Raw genomic sequence first — 26,063 nt, 5'->3', positions numbered from 1 at the left:
AGCAACTGGTTTTGTATTAAATCAGGAGTTAAACAGGGTTGTGTTCTATCCCCCTTTATATGGATCATTTTGATGGACTTCATCTTAAAGAGCACAGGAAAGGCAATTGGAGACCATGGAATCAAATGGGGAGGAAAAACGCTCCTGGACTTAGATTATGCTGATGATTTAGATGAAATCATCATGATATTAGATGAAAGTATGAGCAAAATGAATGAATTTTTAGAGGTTTTATGAGTTCAGGGTTCTAAAATAGCCTAGGCTTGAAAATTAATGTTAAGAAGACTAAGTCACTAAGGCTAGGAATAAGTAAAGATGAACAGGTGACATTAGGTAACAAAACGATTGATCAGGTTGGGAGCTTCAGTTACCTTGGTAGTATTATTAGTAAAGATGGTGGGAGCACTGAAGATGTTAAAAGTAGAATAACTAAAGCTCAGGGTGTTTTTTCACAGTTAAAGAAAGTTTGGAAGAATAGAAAGATAAGTCTACAAACCAAGATTAGAATATTGGAAGCTACAATGATGACAGTGGTCAAATATGGCTCTGAAGCATGGGCACTCCAAAAAGCAGATGAAAATTTACTAGATGTTCCAGAGAAATTGCCTATGGATTGTTCTGGGTACCCGGCTTACTGACTGTATTTCAAACAGTAGGTTGTATGAAAAGTGTGGTTCAATCCCGCTTTTTGGGGCTATAATGAAAGAAAGGTTGAGATGGCTAGGCCACGTTCTACAGATGAAGGATGACAGATTACCAAAGATTGTCCTTTTTGGCCAACCGTCTGAAGCTACACGGAAAGCAGGTCGTCCTTGTCTGGGTTGGGAGGATGTCATAAATAAAGATTTAAAGGAAATGGGAACTTCCTGGGAGGGTGTAAAGAGGGAGGCTTTAAATAGATTAGGTTGGAGGAGGAGCGTGCATAGCTGTGTTGGCCTCAGGTGGCTTGGTGCTGCAGTGAGTTATTAGTAGTAGTAGTAGTATTATTTTGAACAAAATGGATATCTAAAAATTTTTCTCAGAAGCATTTGGGGGAAAGAGGGCTTGTGAGGAGGGAATAGTTTTCCTCCAGTTTTTTTTTACTCTTAAAAAGGGAACTATAACTTTTGATTTCTAATTGAATGGACCTCCTCCTAAGTTTATAAGCCACCCCTTCCATAAAGCCTTATAGGCTATGTTAACAATGTATAACTTGCATAAATCTGATTTTCAAACTAAAAAGAGCTTCCTGCTAATTTTATACAACCACCCCTTCCATAAAAACCTTATATGTTTACATTGGGCAACTTGCATTACTTATAGCACTTCTTCTGCAGGCTGTGGGAGTTTTGTCAACCCACAAAGTATATTTATTTGTCCTTTGGATTATTTTCAGCAAAATGGTTAGGTCATCTCAAAAATTTGAAAAATTCTTCTAAAAACTTGGATGCTTTTGGGTAATAGAGAGCTGGGGCTTGTGCCAGTTGCCCTTTGATCACTTTTGACTCTTTATAAGGGCACTAGAACTTTCAATTTTTAATCAAATGAACCCACTCTGAAGTTTATACAACCACAGCTTCCATATGCAGTGCCTCTCAGAAAAAAATAAAACATTGAAAGCCTTATGGATCTTTACTATAGGCCTAGGCCTTTACTTTTGCTTTGCCTCTGATAATATTTGTTATTCTGACCAAAAGTTTGCTCCCCTATAATATTCCCAAATATTTATTTTTTTAGTCTTCAGTAGACTCTATTAAAGAATTTAAGTATCAGTATACAGTTGGGATTTTGAGAAGGAAACACTATAAAATTGTGAAAACAAATTAAAAAATCCTAAAATACTTGCATCATTATATCATTCTTTAAAGTGTTTCACTTTACTGTAGACTCTCCCTCCCCCTCTTTAATGTACAAATATTTAGCCCAGATTATAGCATATATTTCTCATGAAATTTTTGTTTCTTGATTTCACCAACATTGATTCAGTTTATCAGCAATAAATTGAAACAAAAGAGTGATGTATGGCAAAATTCATAGGATATATATGATTTACTGCCACTACAACTACTACTAACTCACTGCGTCATCAAGTCACCTGAGGCCAACACAGCTATGTGTACCCCTTGTCCATCCTAATTTATTCAAAATCTTCTTCTTTACACCCTCCTAAGAAGTTCCCATTTCCCTTAAATCTTTCCTTACAACGTTCTCCCACCCCATTAAGGAACAACCTGTTTTTGTTTGACCCTAGATGGCTGGCTGACAAGGACAATCTTTGGCAATATGTCATCCTTCATTTTCTGAGTGTGTCCTAGCCATTTCAACATTTCTCTCATTATAGCAATAGAAAGCAGAATTATAGCAATAGAAAGCAGGAACCACTTTTTTTGCACAGCTGACTGTTTGAAAAACGGCCAATCAGTTGGATGTCCAAAACAATCCACAGGCAATTTTTCTGGAAACCTATAGAAAAAAATCTTCATTTTTTTTAGAGCCCACGCTTCAGAGCCATACTTGACCAGGGTCATTCCATGTCAAGTCAACCAGCTCATGACACCCACCTCTTTAGATTTTGATGAAACTTGGTACAATTGTTGTATTTGCTATCCTATTGATTAATACCAAATTTTATTTCTCTATCTCTTATAGTTTTTTTTCTACAAATGTTTTAATTTTCTTAATTTAACGCAATTTTAGGCCTCGGATTTTGCATCTTGCAATGTAACTTGTAGCTTAAAAAATTAATATCTTGAAAACTATTTGAGATATCACCATGAAACTTTTCATAATATTTAAATAATATATTTAAAATAAAGAAAAAATACATTTACTAACCTATCTCAACTCCAAAAAGTAATAAAAATATTATAATCAGAATTTTTTTTTTATTTGTAAACTGTTGTTGTGATTTACTAAAATTGCAATATCTCAGGTCTCAGACCTGGTAGAGTGTTCATTTTTTTTTTCTTTCCATGAAACATTCTCATCAGCTATAAAACCCAGATATCTACAAGTTTTGACTCTTTCGACAGCATTATTACCTACTCTTAATTTCAGATATGTTTCAATTGATATTATTCTAGAAAATTCAATATAATTTGTCTTAATGTAATTAAGTGTTAAATAATTCGAATCTGTCCATGACACAAATTCATTGAAAGCAATTTTCCATTTTTGTAAATAAAGAAGGTAGACTTTCAGATACAACAAACAAAAGTGTATCATCTGCAAAAAGTATTATGTAAGCTTCAGTTAAATAATATTTTATTTGGTCAGCATAAATAAGAAAAAGCAGGGATCCCAATATTGACCCTTGCGGGACTCCACGTGTTATAACATGGTCCTCAGATGTTACGTTTGAATTATGCAAGACTTGTGCCCTATTGCTTAAATACGAATCCATCCAAACTTAGTTGGTAACAAACTTTCAAGGTCCCTTGGAGTCAACCCCCACCTTAAATTCTGTTTTCCTAAGAAAATACTAAAAATGAATTATCATTCTATTTTTCACCCTCATTTGTCTTATGGGTGTTCCATATGGGCAATTAATAAAAGAGTTCAGATCATCCAAAATAAAGCAATTCAAATTGCATCTCCAGTTCAACATCTATATAATATCAAACTTCAATTGAAAAGTGCTAGGATATTTGATGTGCCAAAGACTCGAGATTTCCAGATCACAATTTTTTGCTTTAAATATTTCAGTAACCTCCTTCTGTCAGGATTTCAAAATACGTTCACAATAAGTCAAGATCTGCATTCTTACGACAGCTGACATTCTTGTGACATCATCAAAGACGCACCCTCAACAGAAAGACCTTCTTTTTTAATTAAATTTTCTTGTGCCCAATATTTGGAATCTACTACCATTTGATATCCGGTATTCGAATAATCTTCCTTTGTTCAAGCGGGCAGCAAATGGTCATTTCAATAAAATTGTTCAGTCTTCTCTTTATTTAGATCCCTCCCCGTTTTTCTTTTATTTCTAGTTACCTGTTTCTGTAATTTCCCCTCTTTTTTTATGCAAAGTTATAACATAGGTTTTTTTTAGTGTTCAGTTGGTTTATTCCGTTTGTTATTTGCTGTTCAATTAATAGTAGTTATTTCCCTGCCCTGGTCAAGCACTCATTTCGTGCTTTCCTGGAAGGAATGTCATATTTTATATTTTTTTTTGTGTTTAAATAAATAAATAAAGAATGAAATGGCACGGAATTATTCCATATTTTTTTTTCAGAAAGCTGCTGATGTGGTCAAGAGTCAGCTAGAAAATGATCAGGTTTTGAGAGCCCTGGACCAGAACTCAGATTCAGATGAGAATGATCGACTTTTTGGGTGGGACATGGTTTTTCAAGCTGGAGTAAAATACGTACTGAAAGTGAGGATATAGCCTAATGCACTTGAATTACTAAAAATATTGTTTTTAAGAATATAATTGTTGGAACTAAGCGATTTCAGATCTGGCTTGGAAAACTTCACTGAAAGAAATCTTAAACTAAATATTACCAAGTAATGAAAAAAACTTCAAATAGAAGTATAAAGTGGTTTCAAATTTAAAACAAACTAATTACCCTGAACAAGACGTACTCTTAGTGTGGACGCGGTTGCAAACGCTCTATAAAAACAGCATAAATTAAAAATTTTTGGTCATGATTTCAGAATGTACATATTTTTGGAAAAAATATAACAATATGCAGTCGCCATTTGGGTATGTGTTGAAACCAGCCCACATTGGGACACGAAAATTCAAAAATCTATTACTTCACTATTAATGGACCTTTCTTAATACCTTTAGCTCAACATAATTTTAATGGTATACACTTTTATTCTTAAGAATTACAAGATTGTTGTCAGTGAATTAACTTTTTTAAAATAAAAACAAAATTTTCGGACGTGTCCCCAACTGGGCAGGTCATAAGCCCAGGTTAGGACACCGCTTGGCCCAGGTTGGGAGATAGTATGAATTATAACCAATTCTGTTTTAAATACATTTATTGAAATGCATAGTAAAGTGCAAATACATAGATGATAAGAAGTGGTTATGCACTTAAAAAATGTCACCTCTTAGCTTGACATTAAAGGTTTTTTTTTGCCTGGAAGTAACAGATGGAGGTAACAGTTCCCTTGGTAACAGTTGGAGAAGAAGAACAAGAACTATTTTGTTATGTTTCACTATCTCTATATCAGGCACCAAAGGATAGGAAAGTTTTTCCACATATTTTTTCAAGTAAGAAACTTTGTTGCCACCATCTTCTTTACCACTTAGCTTTTCAGCTATGTTAGCATTTTAAAAGAATATGGCGTTTTTTACATTGAATTGCCGGAGGACAAACGTCCCAGTTTGGAGATTTTGGGCGTTTGTTGAAACATCGGAGCCAGGATCTTAAAAACTGCAAATCATTTATTCTACCAGTCAATGGATCATTGGAGATGGAGATGACCATTTTGCTGGCTCAGCATGTTTTGTCCTAGTCTACTCTTTAAGGGTCGCTTTCTTACATTTTCTTCTAGTCTAATTTTGTCAGGGGTGTCAGTAGCTATGAGGCTGCGACTCTTTTTCAACAAAATTATAAAATAAGAATATGAAATAGAAATACATCAGAAGTAGGTTAAAAAATTGGTTTTTGACCTATTTCTGATATTTCTGTTTTCTTTGCTTCGATTCAATTAGTTTTTTTTTCAGTCTTATGCAAGCTATGATGGCAAAACGTTAAAGTTACGTTAGATTATCTTAGTTTTGGTGAGGTTAAATTGGGTTATAGATACTAGAAATAGGCTAAAAACTTAACACAATCTAGCCAAACCTAATTTAACCCAAACTCTCATAATTAAATCTTGCATTAAACTGAAAAACTGCATATATCAATTTTCTTTTACAGAAACTAACGCTGATATACCATATACTAATTCTATAAAGTAAAATTTTATAGGAAACAAATACGAGTTCACTTGTGGTATTCTAATATTTTTTAACTTAAATATTGACAGTCAATCTAACAAAAAATTACATCTTTTAGAGGAACTTCAGGGAATTGAAAAATTTCTGAACCATATTTATAATTTCTTATATTTGTATGTATACGTTATTTATCAATATTCTTTTACAGGAACTTGAGAAAATCGAGAAAGATGTGGCAAAGAACCCAGAGAGAGAATCTACACAAGGACCCTCTGATAGCTCAAAGCTTTTTTGTTCTTCTTTTATTCGATTTATCACTAGAAAGGGAAACAGCAGAGGCCCTCGCATACCAGTTTTGAGCTTAATTGATCATGTGCTGTTTATAATGATAAATCCATTAACCAGACGTATCTTTGGAAAAGTCTACATAACAATAATTGAATCTGATATTTTGGCCTATAGACAAAACTGGATTTCACTTGACAAGGAAATATGGGAAAGTATGTATTTAAAGTTTATTTTATTATTTTAAGGTAAATAATATTCATTCGAAGACTCATATTCTGAGTGGAAATATGGTTTTTAAGAGGAGGTAGGAGGAATAGTTAGTACAAATTCAAACAAGAGTCATAATATTGTTCATGACTAAATTTTTAAGTGAATTTGGTTAGTATTGTTATATTTTATAGTTTTTTTGGCTCCTTCTTTTAATGTGGAATTTGAATGGAATCCAAAAATTCGAACAGAAAAAGTCTCAATAATTAATTAATAATCAATTAACAGATTTTAAAGCTGTAAATTGGTGCTTTTTTCAACATCTATCTTCCCCTAAGCTTGAAATGGACAATTAAATTTTAAAAAGATTGTGTAATTTTTCAGGAATTTTGTGGTGTTTAGTTTTAATATGGAGTTTCTCAATATGAAAACTATGGGATGAGGGTGGTTCATCAGCCCCCTACACAAAACCAGAAAAACAAATTCATGTCATTATTTCTCTTGTTTTTGAGAAAACATTCAATTTAGTGACTTGACATTACCGTCAAATAATCCTGGAACCATATAAATAAAACTCATGCTATAATATTAAAAAAGATACGCACTTTAATTTCGACATCGTGAAAAAAAAATGGTATTTACATTGAGACTTTGCATAGATTTATCTATTTAATCTACTGAGAAAAATGCCAATTGAACAAATCTTTTCACCTAGATCACCTACTAGAAAACATATGCCATTACAATAATCCTGCAGGGAATTGAGAAGACATTGCCCTGATTTTCGACAAGGGCACATCCAGGATTTTTTTGAAGGAGGGGGCACAATAAAACTTTAAGAAATCCATGAAAAGTTCTGTTTATATGTATTTTATCGCGTTTTACGAGTCAGGCAAAATTTCTCGGGAGGGAGGGCTCAAATCCTTTAACGCCCTGGCCTTGATTGGTGATGATTCTTTCACATTAAATTCAAAATTGAAATATGATTAAAAATAGAAACAGAAAATAGTTGACAATTTTTGGCTTTTAACCTACATCTGTCATGGTGAAAATTTTCTCTGTCTATTTTAATATTGGATACTCTGTAAAAGCTATAGAGTGTGTCTGCAAGTATTTTAAACTTAATTTACCGGCTCTGGTTTCGTGTCGATGCAGGGCCGTATAGAGGATTTTATTCGGGGGAGGGTTTATAAAAGAATTTTTCGGGGGGGGGGGGGAGGGTATGAAAAGACTTAAAAAAACGCATCAAAAATATTTTCATTTTCGTTATTTTTTTTTACGAGTTGGACAAACATTTCAAGGGGGTTCAAACCCTCTCCTCCCTCCCCCTAGATACGGCCTAGTGTCGATGGATTCAACTCAGGGCGAATTGCCTTCCTATCCAGATCAGACAAAAGGTGTTTGATTAAAAGTGAGTGGTTTTGGAAGGGCGGTATTTTTTTTCCCCTTTGTAAAGATGAGGGTGAAGATTTGGACCCTTTTTTCTGGAAGTGCCCGTTGCTCTTTGATTTAAGAGGAAAGTATTTACATGGGACTGATTTGCTGCTTTCTGGTATTCTACAAAGTAGTAACCCCACCACAATAACTCCAGTTGGTGTGTTTATAGATAAATGTTTAGAAAGAAAAAAAGTTCAAATGATTGAGCTTGCAGATTAGGTATTTCTCGTTTTGTAATTTGTCTTATTAGGGATCTCCCTGTTTTGTGTGAATTTTTGTTGTGTGTATGGCCCTTGGGCTTTGAAATACACTGATTTATTTATCTATACATAACCAAAAGATCTGACCGGGCTGTATTAAAAGTGTTTTAAAAATGGTATTTGATGAGTGAAGCGATGGTCAAACTGAAAGTGCCGAATACCCAAGCAGCAACCTGAGCAAAACGAGGATCACAGTAAGGGTCAAAGGCCCTAGCAATTGAAAGGGGCTCGGCCTGTAACTGTATGCTTGCCTGATTCTGTGTCCATGAGGTGGCCCAGTGTCTAACCCCTTCTTTTCACTCTGATTAGATAGATGATCTGTGCTTCACAGATACATAGATCTAACTTGATTTTATTTGACTTGTTTTTAAGCAATTATATCAAAATAATAAAAAATTTGTGCCATTTAAAAATTGGTATTAATTATCAAGTTTAGAGTTACTGTATGTGCAAGTTAGGACGCCTTAGTCGTGCTAGCTGATTGGTTGGCACCCTGGATTTGTCATTCTTTGTACAAAGGGTGGGGCGTCGACTCCTGGCGTGGCCAGTTATTTGGTTTGGGACGGGGTCAGTGGCGTGACTCTGTAAGCTGAGCCAGAGTCGACCCAGCTCGGAATCGGTCTCTGGAGAATTCCTGGGAAGATAAGTAGGAAGGGTCTGCGAAAGCACAGGATGGCTGGCCCCTGCCTCCTATTGCACATGTTGGCTGAAGGGCAATAAACTGGCACCGCTGGTTTACACTTAAGGGTCGTATCGTTTACCTTCCCTTCCTCTATGTGTAAAGAATAACAATTAACTCCTCGATGTTTTTTTCTTCTCGGATCTTTAACAGATCTTGTCTTTTTGATTGCTTTGATCACAACATCCTTAACATTTTTACACGAGAAAAACACGTGGTGAAAAAAAACACAGAAAAAAGTGCTTTGTAAAATTACTGTAACGCATAAATTTCGAGTAAAAATACAAGAAAAATTACAAAAACTGTCTTTTAGCATGTTTTCCTCCAGCTCAGCTCCTGGGGGGGGGGGATGTGTATTATAGTATTAACTCTGGATGTTCACAAACCGGAACTAAAAAAAGATTCAGTTTTTCAACTGAAAGTAAGGAGCAACATTGAAACTTAAAATGAGCAGAAGTTATTGTGTATATGAAGTGATTCGCTCCCTCATTAATATCTCACTCTTTACGCTAGAGTTTGAATTTCGTTCCAATTCTTTAAGAATGACCCCTAAATAATTAGAATAAATAGCTCTTTTAAAAGTACTTAAAAACCTTAGTGTAAAGAGCGAGGTATTAACGAGGAGTCGAAACTCCTCATATACGTGATAATTTCTGTTCGTTTTAAGTTCTAATGTTGCTCCTTACTTTAGTAGAAAGATTTGTTTTTTTTTATTTAATTCCTGATCGTTTTTAAACAATCCTGGGAAATTCGACACCCCTTTATGAAAATTCTCTTCCCCCATGAAAAATTTCTCCATGGAAAGATTCTCCCACGTAACCTCCTCCCCCCGTTTCCTTCACCTTAAAAAAAATCTTCCTGAAAACGTCTGTATACTTCCCAATAACCGATGTTACATGTAAGCAATGGGCAAATTTAATAATTTACAGCCCTTCACACGGGGACTGGAGGGGATTAAGTCATCATCTAAGACATATTTTATAGATTTTTCGATTGTTCTGAACAAAATGGGTATCTAATTTGATTTGGTGACTTTTGGGAAAAGTGAGCGTGGGACGGGGCCTAGTTACCCTTCAATTTTTTTTGGTAACTTAAAAAGGGCACTAGAACTTTTAATTTCCGTTCCAATGAGCCTTCTCGCGATATTCTAGTAGCACTGGGTCGATACGATCACTTCTGGAAAAAAAACTAAGCAAATAAACACGCATCCATGATCTTTCTTCTGGCAAAAAATACTAAGTTCCACATTTTTGCAGATGGGAGCTTGAGGCCTCTACAGTCCGTTTCTCTGATACGCTGAATCTGATGGTGTGATTTTTATTAAGATTCTATGACTTTTAGGGGGTGTTTTTCCTTTTTTTGAAAATAAGGCAAATTTTCTCAGCCTTGTAATGTTTGATGGGTAAGACTTGATGAAACTTGTGTATTTGAAATCAGTATAAAAATGCGATTCTTTTGATGTATTTATTGGTATCAAAATCCGTTTTTATAGTTTCGCTTTCTATTGAGCCGGGTTGCTCCTTACTTACAGATGGTTACCACGAACTGTTTGAAAAAGCTAGCTTTCAGACCCATATGTTGAGGATTATATTCAGAGGGGTGTTCCTAAATCCTTTTTATTTATTATACTAAGCAAATTGCAGTTATCTAAACTGCAATAGCAATTCTTTTCAATTTATTTTATTTTGAGGGTGTTAAAAATTGGTTATTTTTGTCAAATACATTTAAATTTCAATCCAAAATCAAAGATAATTAGGAATAAATTCGTTTGTATAGAAAAAGAGGTTGTCTGTCCCCATGACAAACCCTTTTTATGGGCTTGTTGCAATAATTATTCAAAAATTTATTTTGGGCCCTCCCCTAGAGTAGATAGTCAGGTTTTTATTGAGATATCAAGATTATTTGAATTTTTTTTTAGGTTTGTTGTCCTGTACTGTCAAATACCATAATGAACAGCCAGCGTCTTCTGACCATTCATCGTCTTTGCGGTTAATGGCTTCTATTATTCATCTTGGCAACATAGGACATAACTTGTCTGAATTTTTATTAGAAAAACGCAGCTTGATGGTTGACCTTAAATCCAGTTTAAATAGCATCGTTGAACAAAACGAGGCTTTGGTGTTGTTAAGTGTTTACTGTGATGCGCTGGAGTTCTATGATAGGGTTCAAGTTTGTGAATTTGGTGAAAGATACCTCTCTGCTGTGATTGGAGCTTGGGATGAGCACAATGAAAAGACCAGTAATGATATTGTAAATATTATTGAAAAACAGTTGAAATATCACCATCCAAAAAACAGTTTTGAGACTGAAATGGGGGCTTTTTCAGTTTGTGATTGGTCTGACTGGAAGGTAAGAGGCTCTTTAGCTTATAGTAGACATCCATCTTTAGGGACAAATATAAATCTAACCACTAAGGAAGAGAGAATTTGAGGATCTTTCAAGGACGGGGGATGAAAGATGCAAAAGAAGGGGTTTTTTAGACCAAAATTTCTCCGGGCATGGTTTTGCTATCCCCTTTCCTGTTGCTCATAAGTAGGGTTATGTGAGCTCTTCCTCTTTTGATGACTTTTGTTCCTGATTGACTGTCAATGTGGTCCCTTAACCCTTTTAATTGGCCATCAAGTAAACTTGGCTTGTAGTCGTTCTATTGCTGCCCAAGTATGAATTAATCAAATAAAATAAATCTCAAATCTCTAGTATTTTGTTCCAGTAATTTGCGTGTGACCAGTTAAAAATATCTGGTAGACTATATATAGAATTAGGCTAGATGGAATAGCTGTTCCCAAATAAGTCCCATATCTCTAGTATTTCGTTCTAGGGATTCGTGTATGAACAATCACGGTTAAAAAAAAAACAAAAAACTGGTAGTCGTCTGGCATAGAGTTAGGCTAGATCGAATAGCTGTTAGCAACCACATAAATATCTGCGATGTACACTTAAGTTTTACCCTTTTTTTTTAAATCAAATGTTTTCTATTGTTTCTGTTGAATTTTTTTTATGGATCAACTTTTTGTTCAGAAACTGTAATACATAAAGAAAAGAATGTCTTCTTGTTGAAGAAGAGGTCTATTTTTAATATTAGCTGGTGTAATTGCTATTGCGGGATATTGATATTGCTATCGATATTGATATTGCGGGTGTAATTGCGAGAAAAGCTAATTAACCTACCCTTCCTTGGTAGGGTAGGTTAATTCCTTGGTAAGTAGGTTAATTAACCTACCCTCTGCAAAGAGGGGATATAGATTGAATCGACTTCTTTACAAGTGTTGTGAGATGAAACTTCCCTTATGAAAGTTTTAATATAACCTTGAACTGCTCAATATCAAAATCAGGTCTATTTTGGATGCTGATAAAGGGTTTTGAGGATTCCTAACCACAATATTAACGATTTCTTTAATGTCATTTCCTGTTGTCCAGCTTTTTAGTCCTGTTTTCGTGTACTATTTCTGACTCATTCCTTATGTTCAACTCTGTAAATTTGATTAAGCAAGAGCTAGAGACAAGTCTTTGGATCAAAATTTCAACCAATTCCTATAGTAAGAAGTTTTAAAGTTTCTTTAGCAACTAATAAAATTACTGGAAATTTTTGTTTAATATTTCAAATTTTAAATATTAAACATGTATAAAACATTGTCCGTCACGCATCAACCCAAAATCAGTCCAATTCTTTCACCCTTAGTTCTATGACTATCTATCTCAGTTCTGCCCTAGGAATGACGCCTGGACGGATGATAGATATACTTGTCTATCAACAAATGAATTGACATCATTTTCATACAACCCTAATCAGCGCTTCTCCCAGATTTGCTGCTCACTCACTCGGACTATCTGGTTTGGCTCTTACTACAATTAGCCATGGCTTGATGGCTACAACTATTTGATTTAATTGCATGATTTTACTACTTGATTTAAACTTTTCCAACTTAAAAATGAAGAGGTTGTTATTAATATCCTTCAGTCTGTGCTTTTCTAAAAACCTTAAAATATCTAAAATTCACATGCAAAAAACCACAGTGTTTGAATGAAAATTCCATTAAGTTGAGTAATAGTAATTATGTTCTTGAAATTCTTTTTTAGAGTCCTGTTCAATGTATTTACCACTCACAAGATACCACGCTCGGGACTGAAATCTTATAATTTTATGAAAATTGCCAAAGACTGACAACTCTGCTTTTAGTTTCAATTGTTTATATAAAACGTAGCTACTATCCTCCTTCACTCGAGAGTAGATTTTCTATCCATGTGCTAATGAAAAAATGTATTTACCACTCGCAAGTTCAGGACTTAAACTTATAATTTTATGAAAATTGCCAAAGACTGACAACTCTGCTTTTAGTTTCAATTGTTTATATAAAACGTAGCTACTATCCTCCTTCACTCGAGAGTAGATTTTTTATCCATGTGCTAATGAAAAAATGTATTTACCACTCGCAAGTTCAGGACTTAAACTTATAATTTTATGAAAATTGCCAAAGACTGACAACTCTGCTTTTAGTTTCAATTGTTTATATAAAACGTAGCTACTATCCTCTTTCACTCGAGAGTAGATTTTCTATCCATGCGCTAATGAAAAAATGTATTTACCAGTCGCAAGATACCAAGCTCAGGACTTAAACTTGTAATTTTATGAAAATTGCCAAAGACTGACAACTCTGCTTTTAGTTTCAATTGTTTATATAAAACGAAGCTACTATCCTCCTTCACTCGAGAGTAGATTTTCTATCCATGTGCTAATTAAAAAATGTATTTACCACTCGCAAGTTCAGGACTTAAACTTATAATTTTATGAAAATTGCCAAAGACTGGCAACTCTGCTTTTAGTTACAATTTTGGATATGAAACGTAGCTACTATCCTCCTTCACTCGAGAGTAGATTTTCTATCCATGTGCTAATTAAAAAATGTATTTACCACTCGCAAGTTCAGGACTTAAACTTATAATTTTATGAAAATTGCCAAAGACTGGCAACTCTGCTTTTAGTTTCAATTGTTTATATAAAACGTAGCTACTATCCTCTTTCACTCGAGAGTAGATTTTCTATCCATGCGCTAATGAAAAAATGTATTTACCAGTCGCAAGATACCAAGCTCAGGACTGAAACTTGTAATTTTATGAAAATTGCCAAAGACTGGCAACTCTGCTTTTAGTTACAATTTTGGATATGAAACGTAGCTACTATCCTCCTTCACTCGAGAGTAGATTTTCTATCCATGTGCTAATTAAAAAATGTATTTACCACTCGCAAGTTCAGGACTTAAACTTATAATTTTATGAAAATTGCCAAAGACTGACAACTCTGCTTTTAGTTTCAATTGTTTATTAGAAAACGTAGCTACTATCCTCTTTCAGTCGAGAGTAGATTTTCTATCCATGCGCTAATGAAAAAATGTATTTACCAGTCGCAAGATACCAAGCTCAGGACTGAAACTTATAATTTTATGAAAATTGCCAAAGACTGGCAACTCTGCTTTTAGTTACAATTGTTTATATGAAACGTAGCTACTATCCTCCTTCACTCGAGAGTAGATTTTCTATCCATGTGCTAATTAAAAAATGTATTTACCACTCGCAAGTTCAGGACTTAAACTTATAATTTTATGAAAATTGCCAAAGACTGGCAACTCTGCTTTTAGTTACAATTTTGGATATGAAACGTAGCTACTATCCTCCTTCACTCGAGAGTAGATTTTCTATCCATGTGCTAATTAAAAAATGTATTTACCACTCGCAAGTTCAGGACTTAAACTTATAATTTTATGAAAATTGCCAAAGACTGACAACTCTGCTTTTAGTTTCAATTGTTTATATAAAACGTAGCTACTATCCTCTTTCACTCGAGAGTAGATTTTCTATCCATGCGCTAATGAAAAAATGTATTTACCAGTCGCAAGATACCAAGCTCAGGACTTAAACTTATAATTTTATGAAAATTGCCAAAGACTGGCAACTCTGCTTTTAGTTACAATTTTGGATATGAAACGTAGCTACTATCCTCCTTCACTCGAGAGTAGATTTTCTATCCATGTGCTAATTAAAAAATGTATTTACCACTCGCAAGTTCAGGACTTAAACTTATAATTTTATGAAAATTGCCAAAGACTGACAACTCTGCTTTTAGTTTCAATTGTTTATATAAAACGTAGCTACTATCCTCCTTCACTCGAGAGTAGATTTTCTATCCATGCGCTAATAAGAAAATGTATTTTGCAAAGTTTGCATTCAAACAACCCAAATGTTTGAAAACGGCTTTGGTAGTAATTTTCTTATTTCGGGTAACTAAGCTTTTGAAGTGGGTCAGAAAAAAGTTCTGGCTCTTATTGGGCCCTAATTTATGAGGTAACCATGTCCCCAAACTAAAGCTGCTTTTGTCTATTTAGGTCACCTTGGCTCTCTGGAACTTACGTTTTAATCATCAAGTCGTACGAAAAAATGCTGTTTTTGCCCTTTTTTGGGTCTCTTTTCAGAGGAAATAATTTTTACCTATTTTACCTTCTGCACTGGGGTCCTCTTAGCCCCACAACTTAAACGATGTAACTTTTGAGCCGGTCGAATTTTTTTTGCATTTTTTGGACCCTTTTTTGGAGGGACTTTGCTCCCAAACATTTTTTTTTTGGTACATTAGGATCCTCTTTACCTAAGGATTTCAGGGTGTAACTTGCAAACTGATCAAGGCAAAAAGATATTTGTCCCATTTTCAGTCCCCCTACCACTCCATAAAAATATACTATATAAATCAATACATAATATATAATATCTATATTATTATTCTAATTATCTTATTATTATTATTATTATTATTATTATTATTATCATTATTATTATTATCATTATTATTATTATTGTTATTATTATTATTATTATTATTATAATATATAATATAAATCCATAAAAATTTTGAGCTGATTGGATTAGACCTTTATGTAAATAATTTTCATTTGCGCAATTTATGGCCATTGTTCCTAATTCTATGAGGTTCATGGCATTTCCGAAGGTTTCTTTCGACATTTCTGAACAAAATAGCAGTTTAAAATTTTTTTTACTGTGCGAATTTTTTACTGTGCGGAGGATCCCACAGTAAAAAAGGGGCACAGTAGAGGATTTTTCCCTTCAATTACTTCGATCTTTAAAAGGCACAAGAACTTTCAATTTCCAATTTAATGAATCTCCCAAGTTTTTACGCTTCCATACTAAGTGGTGATACAAAAAAATATAGGTAGGACCGGGTGGTCCTTTACTAAAGCAGTGCTAGGATTGCCTCTGTTAGAAATCAAGTGCCTTCATTTCGTTCTTTTTTTTTTACCATCACTTCATATGGAAGGGAGATTTGGAAAATTTAGATGCTGCTGATTTGATCGCAGATTGCAGTTCTAGCGCCCTTTTTAAAGGTTGAAGTGACTGTTGGGTAAAAGCCCAACTCCTCTGCCTCTTTTTTTCCTACCCGGACCTCCCTAACCCCTGCAGTATCGGATAAAAATTTCCCGATAGCCATTATGCTTTTCTTTTTTTTAAAAAGAAATGATTCTTCACTTTTGTTCGACAATCCTTTTTTGGAAAACGTTCTTTTAAGTTAATTTAAGAGAAATAAAAGTCTGAAGCGTAGTGAATTTTCTGTATTCAATTTTTTCATCTTTGTTTTGTGTCAAAGTTTGCCTCTCGAGGGAGATTTGAAAATTCAATCTGACCAATTCCTTTTTCAAAGCTTCCGCATTTTTAGCATAAAAAAAATTGATTGACCTTTAAGTCTGTGGAGTCACAAAGATGTTCCGTAAGAATAAGGATATTCCATCGAATTGTGTAACCTTTTAGAAATTAAATTTTCAAGTCCTTTCAAAAATATATTCAAAGATATTCTCAATGCTCAAGGAACTAAAAATAACCAAACAACCCCACGGACTTTTCCAATTTGATAGTTGGTGTCTTGTGATAGAAGATGTTAAGATCAGGTTAGAAGATCCGCGTCCTGAGTTGAGTGTATGGCCTGATTCTGACAAGGTATGTGGGGTTTCAATACATATATTTTCTTATTATTTGAGGAACAGCTTCCTAAAATAAATTTGTGAAGAAGCTTCACAAATTCAGTGATATCATTGTTAAAAGTCACCATGTCATTTTTCTTAGTTCCTTGAGTACTGAAAATATTTTAAATATACCATAGAGTAAACTTGTCGTATAGTCTTCAAAAAAGTTGCTTTGATGCAGACACCCCGAAAATTTTCGTATTTTTTAGTTTTTATGGCACTTGGTATTTACCAAGTGACATATAGCGATCGCAAATTCTGTCTATCGGTCCCGGTTTTGCTAGTGTAGGCACTTTCAGGTAAGTTAGGACGATGAAATTTGGCAGGCGTATCAGGAACCAGACCAGATTAAATTAGAAATTGTTGTTTCCCCGATTTGACCATCTGGGGGGGATGGGGGGAACGTTTAAATCGGAAAAAAGATGAGGTATTTTTAACTTACGAACGGGTGATCGGGTCTTAATGAAATTCCAAAATGATCTTAATGAAATTTTGGGAGCATGGTTCATTAATACCCGTCCTTCTTCTTTTAAAATCACAAGATTTTCGTGATTTTTCCTATGATTGCTCGTTGTCTTAGTTCTTTTTTTATTTGTGCTTTATTCGAAATTAAATAAAAAAACAAGTTTTTTAACTGAAAATAAGGAGCAACATTAAAACTTAAAACGAACAGAAATTGCTCCGTATATGAAAGGGGTTCCTCCTCAACGCCCCGCTCTTTACGCTAAAGTTTGACTCTTTCTCTTAACTCTACTTTTTAAAACAATAAACAGGGTAAGTTTTGGGGGATTTTGAACTAGCCTAAAGGCACTATGTGTATACATTTAATACTACCGCTACAGTTACTTTAAATAATGACGCTAAGGGTAATAAAGTGGAACTTGTAGGGAATGTTTTGGAGCAGTATTAATAAGACGAAAAAACTGTGTGCATGCAGGTTTTCAAAGGGGCATATAAGCAATATCATAGGCTGCACCACTTTATAATAGCTAGAAATAGTATTGAAAATTTTAAAGGAGCTAAAAATGATTCAAAATTAAAAGTTCTGGTGCCCTTTCTAAAAGTAAAAAGAGATTGGAGGACAAGCAGCGCTTCTCTCAAGCCCATTCATTAAAAAAAAAACACATCGAGTCAAAATTTTGAGACAGCCATTTTGTTCAGCATAGTAAAACGGTCCAGCAACTAAATCTTTGGGGATATTAGGTATGCCAACCCCCACAATCGTGCAATTGGTCAATTATGCCTTAAAACTAAATGTTGCTTTAAACTAGATCAAAAGATATTTTGCTTATCGTTGCCAAGAAGACACCTCCGCAATACATCGAGAACGACTGGGAGCTTTAAGTTAAAACTTTTGGGGCTAATACTGTTACTATTTCTGCTCTTATAATTTAAATAAATAAATAGAGTGTAAGTTTACCCAGGTTGTCAAAGAACATAGAGAGAATCCTTCGGTAAGGATATTGTTTTATTTTTCAGGTCAACTTCAGGAGTTTTTAAAATTAAATTTAAAGATGCTGTTTGCGTCAGTATTAAAAATGGTTGAAAACGTTTCTCCACCATACCATTTTCCACAAAACAAGCTTTTCAAAGATGAGTTCAAAAGATGATTCATTAAGCAAAAAATGAGTGAAAATAAAGTCAAATAATCTTTCAAGCGTAAAACTACCAAAAATCACTTTCAATAATAAAAAATGAACCTCAAAACGAACAGAAATAACAATAAATAGCCGAGTCAAACTCAAATGGAGCAAAAATGAACATTAGTATGGCTGATAATCCCCATGCCTTCTCTAGACCAAAACATAATTTGCGCTTTGCTGAAAACAAAACACGTTTTAAATGGTTCCATTTTTTTTAACTTTCATAAATAAAAAATTATCGAAACTTTAAGGAATAAATATCAATATATGTCAATTAAACTGACAATCCACAGTCATTCGTTTTTTTTTCTTTCCGTAAAACGCAAATTATGTTCTGGTCTTAAAAAGGAATGTGGGTTATTATCCATACTAATGTTGATTTTTGCTCGTTTTAAGTTTAACTTGGCTGTTTATTTTAATCTCTGTTCGTTTTGATTTTCATTTATTTGTTGATAGTGATCTGTGGTAGTTTTACGCTTGAAAGATTATTTTACTGTATTTCCGCTCATTTTTGGCTTAATGGAGCTCTTCACATTCCTTTGAAAGACTTGTTTTGTGGAAAAAGTTTTTTAAATTAATAGTCGTAAAAAGTAAAACAGTTCAAAATAGGGATGATACCTTTTTATTGACAGTGAATAGATATAAAATTATTTAACTGGATATTTCGAACACATATACAGTGTTCATCATCAGCAGTAATTATTATTCAGTTAAATAATTTTATATCTATTTACTGTCAATAAAAAGGTATCATCCCTATTTTGAACAGTTTTACTTTCGTCATGGAAAGGCAGTGTGGTCTTCGAAGTTATCTAATAGTCGTAAAAAGTCAATAAACTGCTTTGACGCAAAAAATCCCGAAATTTTTCTTTTTTTTGGCAAATATTTTATTTTAGTTAATCTCCTCAAACTTAGGTGAATTGTTCTTATGCTGGTAGCAGCTGAAGAAGCTTTGCACATTCATCGATAGCACAGTGACAAGTCATATATAATTTTTTAGTTTTTTGAATATTGAGAATGTTTTTAATACATTTTAGAGTGGATTTGGCCATATTTGCTTCTGAAGAAATAGTTATTGCTCGATGGTAAACACTCCATCCCCCCATTAATTATTTTCTTAAGGAGAACCCTGTCATTTTCTAGTCATAAAAATCACCTTTTTTAGGAACAGCTGAAGAAACTTCACAAATTTATTGATAACATAGTAACAAGTCTTATTAAAACTAAACGATGCTATTGCATCCACCCAGGACTGATAGGTATAGCTTCCAAGCTGTTATATCTACTGATGAAGCTCCATGTAACTGATATTGAAATAACAGACATTGGAACCCAGATGTCTTCAGTCAGAAAAAAGAGAAAGCTGGCATCAAGTTTTCAGGATCTATTGGAGGAAATTAAAATCAGGGGACCTGTGGATGCAGCTGTTCCTTGGTAAGCAGTCTGTTTTGTTTACAATTTTGTGCATGTTTAGTACGTATCTATATACATATTTAGTACATACATTTAGCGCATATCTGCTGGAGGAAATTAAAATCGGGGGACCTGTGGATGCAGCTGTTCCTTGGTATGCAGTCTGTTTTGTTTACAATTTTGTGCATGTTTAGTACGTATCTATATACATATTTAGTACATACATTTAGCGCATATCTGCTGGAGGATATTAAAATCGGGGGACCTGTGGATGCAGCTGTTTCTTGGTATGCAGTCTGTTCTGTTTACAATTTTGTGCATGTTTAGTACATATCTATATACATATTTAGTACATATATTTAGAGCATATCTACTGGAGGATATTAAAATCAGGGGACATGTCGATGCAGCTGTTCTTTGGTATGCAGTCTGTTTTGTTTATAACTTAGTACCTGTCTATGTACATGCGTTTAGTACATATCCATTGGAGGAAATCAAAATCGGGGGACCTGTGGATACAGCTCTTCCATGGTTTGCAGTCTGTTTTCTTTAAAATTTAGAACATATCTTTATACATATTTAGTACATAAATTTAGTACATATCTATATAAATATTTAGTACGTACATTTAGTACATAACTATTGGAGGAAATCAAAATCGGGGGACCTGTGGATACAGCTCTTCCATGGTTTGCAGTCTGATTTGTTTAAAATTTAGAACATATCTTTATACATATTTAGTACATAAATTTAGTGCATATCTGTATAAATATTTAGTACATTCATTTAGTACATATCTGATGGAGGAAATGAAAATCGGGGGGCCTGTGGATACAGCTCTTCCATGGTTTGCAGTCTGTTTTGTTTAAAATTTAGTACATATCTTTATACATATTTAGTACATAAATTCAGTACATATCTATATAAATATTTAGTACATACATTTAGTACACATCTATTGGAGGAAATTAAAATCAGGGGACCTGTGGACGGAGCTGTTTCTTGGTATGCACTCTGTTTTGTTTACAATTTAGCACATAATAGCTACCGTGCGTGGATCCCTGTATTTAAGACTGGGAAACATCAAGTGATTAGCTAAAAATCTCCTGCTTTATCACCAACAAACTGTGTTTTAAATATTATCTACCTTATTTTCATATGTTAAGTCACTTACTTAAACGTCGTCTTATTACTGGAGACCTATATTGTTTTCTATTGTTGAAAATTCCAAGAGATTTAACTTGTTCGGAAATATGTCTGTAAAATATAAAAAGGAAGAAACAAAGGAAAAATTGAAGAAAAAATAAACCATTTATGCTAGTAAAATAGTTGCAATAGCGTGTAAGTTCACCCAAATACGAGATCCAGACCCCGTGACGACTGAATTATAAATCAAACAAGAATACTTGACCATGGTAAAAAAGGTAAAGGATACGGCATTAGACTTTACAGTCCCTACCGGCGGTGCTGATCTCCGCTTCTTGGCCCTTCAGCCAGGAAATGCAATGGGGGGTTGGGGGCCAACCATCCTGTGCTTTCGCACACCCTTCCTGTTTACCTTCCCCAGATTTCTCCAGGTACCCATTTAAAGCTGGGTCGACTCTGGCTAAGCTTACAGAGTCACGCCACTGACTCCCGTCCCAAACTGAACAATTGGGTGCACTGGCATTCGAACCCGCGTCCTTTCAGACAAAGGATCCCAAATCCAGTGACTTGACCATGCGTGACCTGTTATTTTGTTTTTATTTCATAGAGTTTTGGAACTGTACATTCTTGGTTAACTCAGCTAGGTATATGTTCCATCTAAAACAAGCCTGCAGCTGTATCTTAAAACAAATGGACAAGATATAATATTGAATTCTAATATTGAAATATTATATCTAATAATATAATATTGAATTATAATATTGAAATGGACTATAATATTGAATTCACTAGTGTTGAATCTGTTTATTCACCGAGCAAATATTATTACATCGCTTAGAAAATAGCTTCGTAAGGGACGAAGGTGGAACGAGCTCTCGTTTTATTAGTTTTAATGAAATTCTCTCAGAAAGGCATATCATAATCCGAAAAATAACATACTAAAACTCGAACAGGGAACATAAACCTTACTCAGTCTTGAATTGTAGTATGTTGAGCAAATACTTGGCGTTACGGACGAAGGGGAGCGGCTTTTACTTCATTATCTTTATTTAAATTCTCCTGGAAAGGAGGAAAGGAGATAAAGGAGCTCCTGGAAAATCTCCTGCGCTGTATGTGGGACAGCACAACGGTGTTTTAAAGACTGGCACAAAAAGTAACTTCAAAGGAATCGAAATTAGGACGGGAAACATAAACCTTATCCAGTCTGAATTGGTTGTCCTTAGTAGTATGTGGAGCAAATATTTGGCGTATTGAACGAAGGCGGAACAGGTTTTTGCCTTTAATTTTCATTAAAAATCACCCAGAAAGGAGTAACATATAGAATGTGAGGGAGCACGAAACTGTTGTCAAGACTGGCTAGGAAATGAAACTTTAAATCCAATGAAATTAAAATGAACATGAATGCTAAGCTTGAAATGCCAATAAATTACTGCAAACTATCGCAAAATCTCGTGAAGGTTAAGGTATCATTAGCTCTTAATTGAGAGCATATTAGGTTCATTCTTCCTAAAAAGCGACTCCTTGAAGTATTCTATTCTGTGCCACAATATGGAAGAAGTCGTTGCTTAGCTGTAACGCGATCTCTGTTGTTACTTGAAAGGGCATTAGTATTGTCATTTTTTTTTTTTTTTTTTCTGTTACTCCAAGATCAGTGGCACAACACGGTGGTTTTTTTTTTTGAAAAAAAAAACGAAAAAACATACAGTCATGTAACTGTAACTGTCCTTGGGATAATAAGGAATTTTGTATATCAATTGGTTGGAGCTTGAGACCTTCCTCTGCTTATCGGTTATCAAACCTGTCGACTTTGAGAATGCGAATTTCACCAAGATTATACCCCAAGATCGATTTCCGCCGTCTTTCTAAAGCAATACGAATTTATTTATGCTAATAATTTTAAATTAGTGAATTTAAAACTTTTGTTTTAAACACTTGAAAAATGACCAAAAATCCTGTGTTCGTGAAGACAGATGTTCAAGTTTTGGTGTCACAAGGTTGTTGGTTCGGAACGGGGGTCTCTGGCGTGACTCTTTAAGCTTACCCAGAGTCAACTGAGCTCCAAATGAGTACTTCGAGAATAATGGGGAAGGTGAACAGGAGGGGTGCACGAAAGCATAGAATGGCTGGCCCCCAACCCCTCATTGCACTTCCTGGCTGAATGCCATGCAAAGGAGACCTGCACCGCCGGTAGGGATTGTAAAATCCCAATGCCATATTCTCTACTCATTTGTATGTATTGTTGTCACATTTTTTTCTTTTTTAGTGGCTTTCTACTTAAAGTTTCAATTATGGTATACATTTCCTCTGAAATAAACGATCTTGCGACGAGCAAGTGGGCACATCTAGTTCTGAAAGGACAAGATTCCTGTATTATTGGCTTCATTAGACTCAACTGTATCCATTCACTGACCCAGAAGCGTGATATTACTTAGACCCTTATATTGGCTTCATTAGTCTGAAGCGGGATATTACTTAGACCCTTATTGGCTTCTAGAACGCAGAATATTGGCTTTGTTACCCTGAAGCGTGATATTGCGTAGACCCTTATTGGCTGGAGCGTGAAGCTCCAGCCAATAAGCCAATAAGTGGATTGGTTTAGAACGTAGAAGCGTGATATTACTTAGACCCTTATATTGGCTTCATTAGCCTGGAGCGTCATATTACTTAGACCCTTATTGCCTTCCAGAACCCAGAACCGTGATATTACTTTGACCCTTATTTTGGCTTCATTAGTCTGAAGCGTGATATTACTTAGAACCTTATTGGCTTCCAGAACCCAGAATATTGGCTTCATTACCCAGAAGCGTGATATTACTTATACCCTTATTGGCTTCCGGAACCCAGAAGCGTGATATTATTTGGACCCTGTATTATTGGCTTCATTAGCCTCAAATGTATCCATTCACTGACCCAGAAGCGTGATATTGCATAGACCCTTTTTTAAAGAATGGCCTAAACTTGCTTGAAGAATGGGAGAGTTTCATTTTTTCGACGATTTTCATCCAATTTTCAATGTATTTTTATCCTTAAAACCCTTTACTCCAAATTTGAAAAATTTATCGGTAGATGGACAGAATTGAAAATCGCGTATGGAATTCGGCCTTTTGTCAATACATTGAATCGTAAGAGATTGAAAATTAACACACCAGGGCTTAAATAAGGAGCATATATCTTAAATTACCCACTTCTTCTTCTTCTTCTTCAGTAAGATTTAATATTTCTTCCTTTTCAATTTTAACAGAAAAGGAATCTTTATTTAACGCAGCATTTGAAGGAATGGCTTAAAATGAAAGAATTATCCTTTTTTTTCAACGGTTTTCGACCAACCTAATTTGAGAAATTTAACTCTTTACTTTTCTTCAAGGATTTTTAAAAAAATTAATTCGTTGTGAAATAATATGAGAGATAGATTTAAACAATCTAATAATTCCAATCCTAATAAATTGTTATTATTATTTTGTTTTTGTGTTGGGGTCAATTTCTTTTTTTTATGGTTCAAATTCAGAAGGAATGGATCAGATTTATCCATTCACCGAGCGTGAATTGTGATATTATTTATACTTTTTCTTAGAGAGGGATCTATACTTGCTTTTAAAAAAATGGGAGAATTGTCCTTTTTAAAACGATTTTCAATCAATTTTACATATATTTTAATTTAAGTACCATGTTTCCCAAATTTTATGAATTTAATTGGGCAGATGCATATGACTGAATCTCTGCTCTGGAATAATTGCAAAATTTCGGTCTTTTGTTGATACATTAAACCGTAAGAGAGCAGAAAAATAACGTACCAAAATTTGCAAACATAAATCTTAAATTACCTATTTCTTCTTCTTCAGTAAGATTGTCACTATGTACTATTGTCTATATTGCCTATGTAATATTGTGCTCACTCAGTACTATTATCACTTCTTCACTATGCGCATCCAATTTTGTCATGAGAGTGTATTTGTGATATCTCTGGAACGGCTGAAGGTACTAAAAGGAAGTTTTCAGGGCATGTTAATGGGGATGTTTAACTATATACGTTGTTAAAAGGCATGCCTGCAATATCTCTGGAATAGATAAGGGCATTAAGGTGGAACTTTCAGGGGGTGTCGGGTTGATTTTGAACTAAATTAAAACTCACTATATGCATACAGGTTGTCAAATAGGGCTTAACAACCGTATCTCAGGAGCGGCCAAGGTTATTAAACTGAAACTTTAAGAGATGCTACAATTTCCACAACTGCTACTTATGCTGCTTACTTAGTAGCATACTTATGCTACTTACAACTGCTACTTATGCTACTTATGCTGCTGCTACTGCTATTACAGCTGTTTTGACTGCTTATGACCACAACTGTGACTATTTACGACTGTGATTGTGATTATTTGCTACTGCTCGTGTCTGTCCCTACTTGCGACTGCGAATAAGTGCAACTACGACTAATTGTGAATCTGACAACTTATGACTCCAAGTACTCGTGACAGCGACTACCTGAAGCTGTGATTGCTTCTGCATATGACTGCAACAGCTACTTGCGCCCGCTACTGCTTACGACTCCTACAGTAACTACTTGACGTAGTGACTACTTTCAACTACAACTACTTGTGACTGTGACTGCGACTTTTCGGAACTGAAGCTGCTACTAAATGTGACTCTGACTAATTGCTAATGGAACTGTGACTACTTGTCACTGCTACTACTACTATTGCAACTTTGACCACTGCTACTACTATTAGTTCTACTATTACTGCTACAACTACCACTACTACCCCTCATGTTACTAAAGCTACTACTATCGTAGGAAATCAAAAGAGCTCAAATGCATCCAGGCTGCTAAATTAGCACATATGGAATACCTCAGGAGTGGAATAGGATTCCGCCCGATTAAGTTTGGCTTGATTATTTAATGTAGTTTCTGTTTGTTTCGGTTTAATTTATTTATTGATCTTGATTTAAGGTCTTTTTACTCTTAAAATATTTGTTTACTTCTTTTTTGCTCATCTTCGGTTGAATGTAACTCAATACTTTTCTTCGAAAAATGTCTTTTTTGTATTTTTTTTTGTAAATTAATCCGGTAAATGGTCTGCTATCGGTTGACGAAATTTTGC

At 34.5% G+C, this 26,063-nt stretch overlaps 1 protein-coding gene across 2 annotated transcripts in view; it reads left to right on the top strand.

The window, feature by feature from the left end:
- The window catches only part of LOC136037540 (serine-protein kinase ATM-like), a gene marked incomplete at its 3' end in the record, with an annotated part of 119,954 nt that overhangs the window by 654 nt on the left and 93,237 nt on the right, over positions 1-26,063 (top strand). The window contains 4 exon segments of one of the 2 annotated variants that reach the window (XM_065720263.1): positions 4,214-4,354; positions 6,084-6,375; positions 10,665-11,095; positions 19,573-19,841. In XM_065720263.1, the coding sequence (XP_065576335.1) occupies positions 4,214-4,354; positions 6,084-6,375; positions 10,665-11,095; positions 19,573-19,841 (1,133 nt within the window). 2 annotated transcript variants of the gene reach the window in all.

This window comes from Artemia franciscana, chromosome 2, assembly GCF_032884065.1.
Source record: "Artemia franciscana chromosome 2, ASM3288406v1, whole genome shotgun sequence".
NCBI lineage: Eukaryota > Metazoa > Arthropoda > Branchiopoda > Anostraca > Artemiidae > Artemia > Artemia franciscana.
This window is presented reverse-complemented; position numbering and strand designations above follow the sequence as displayed.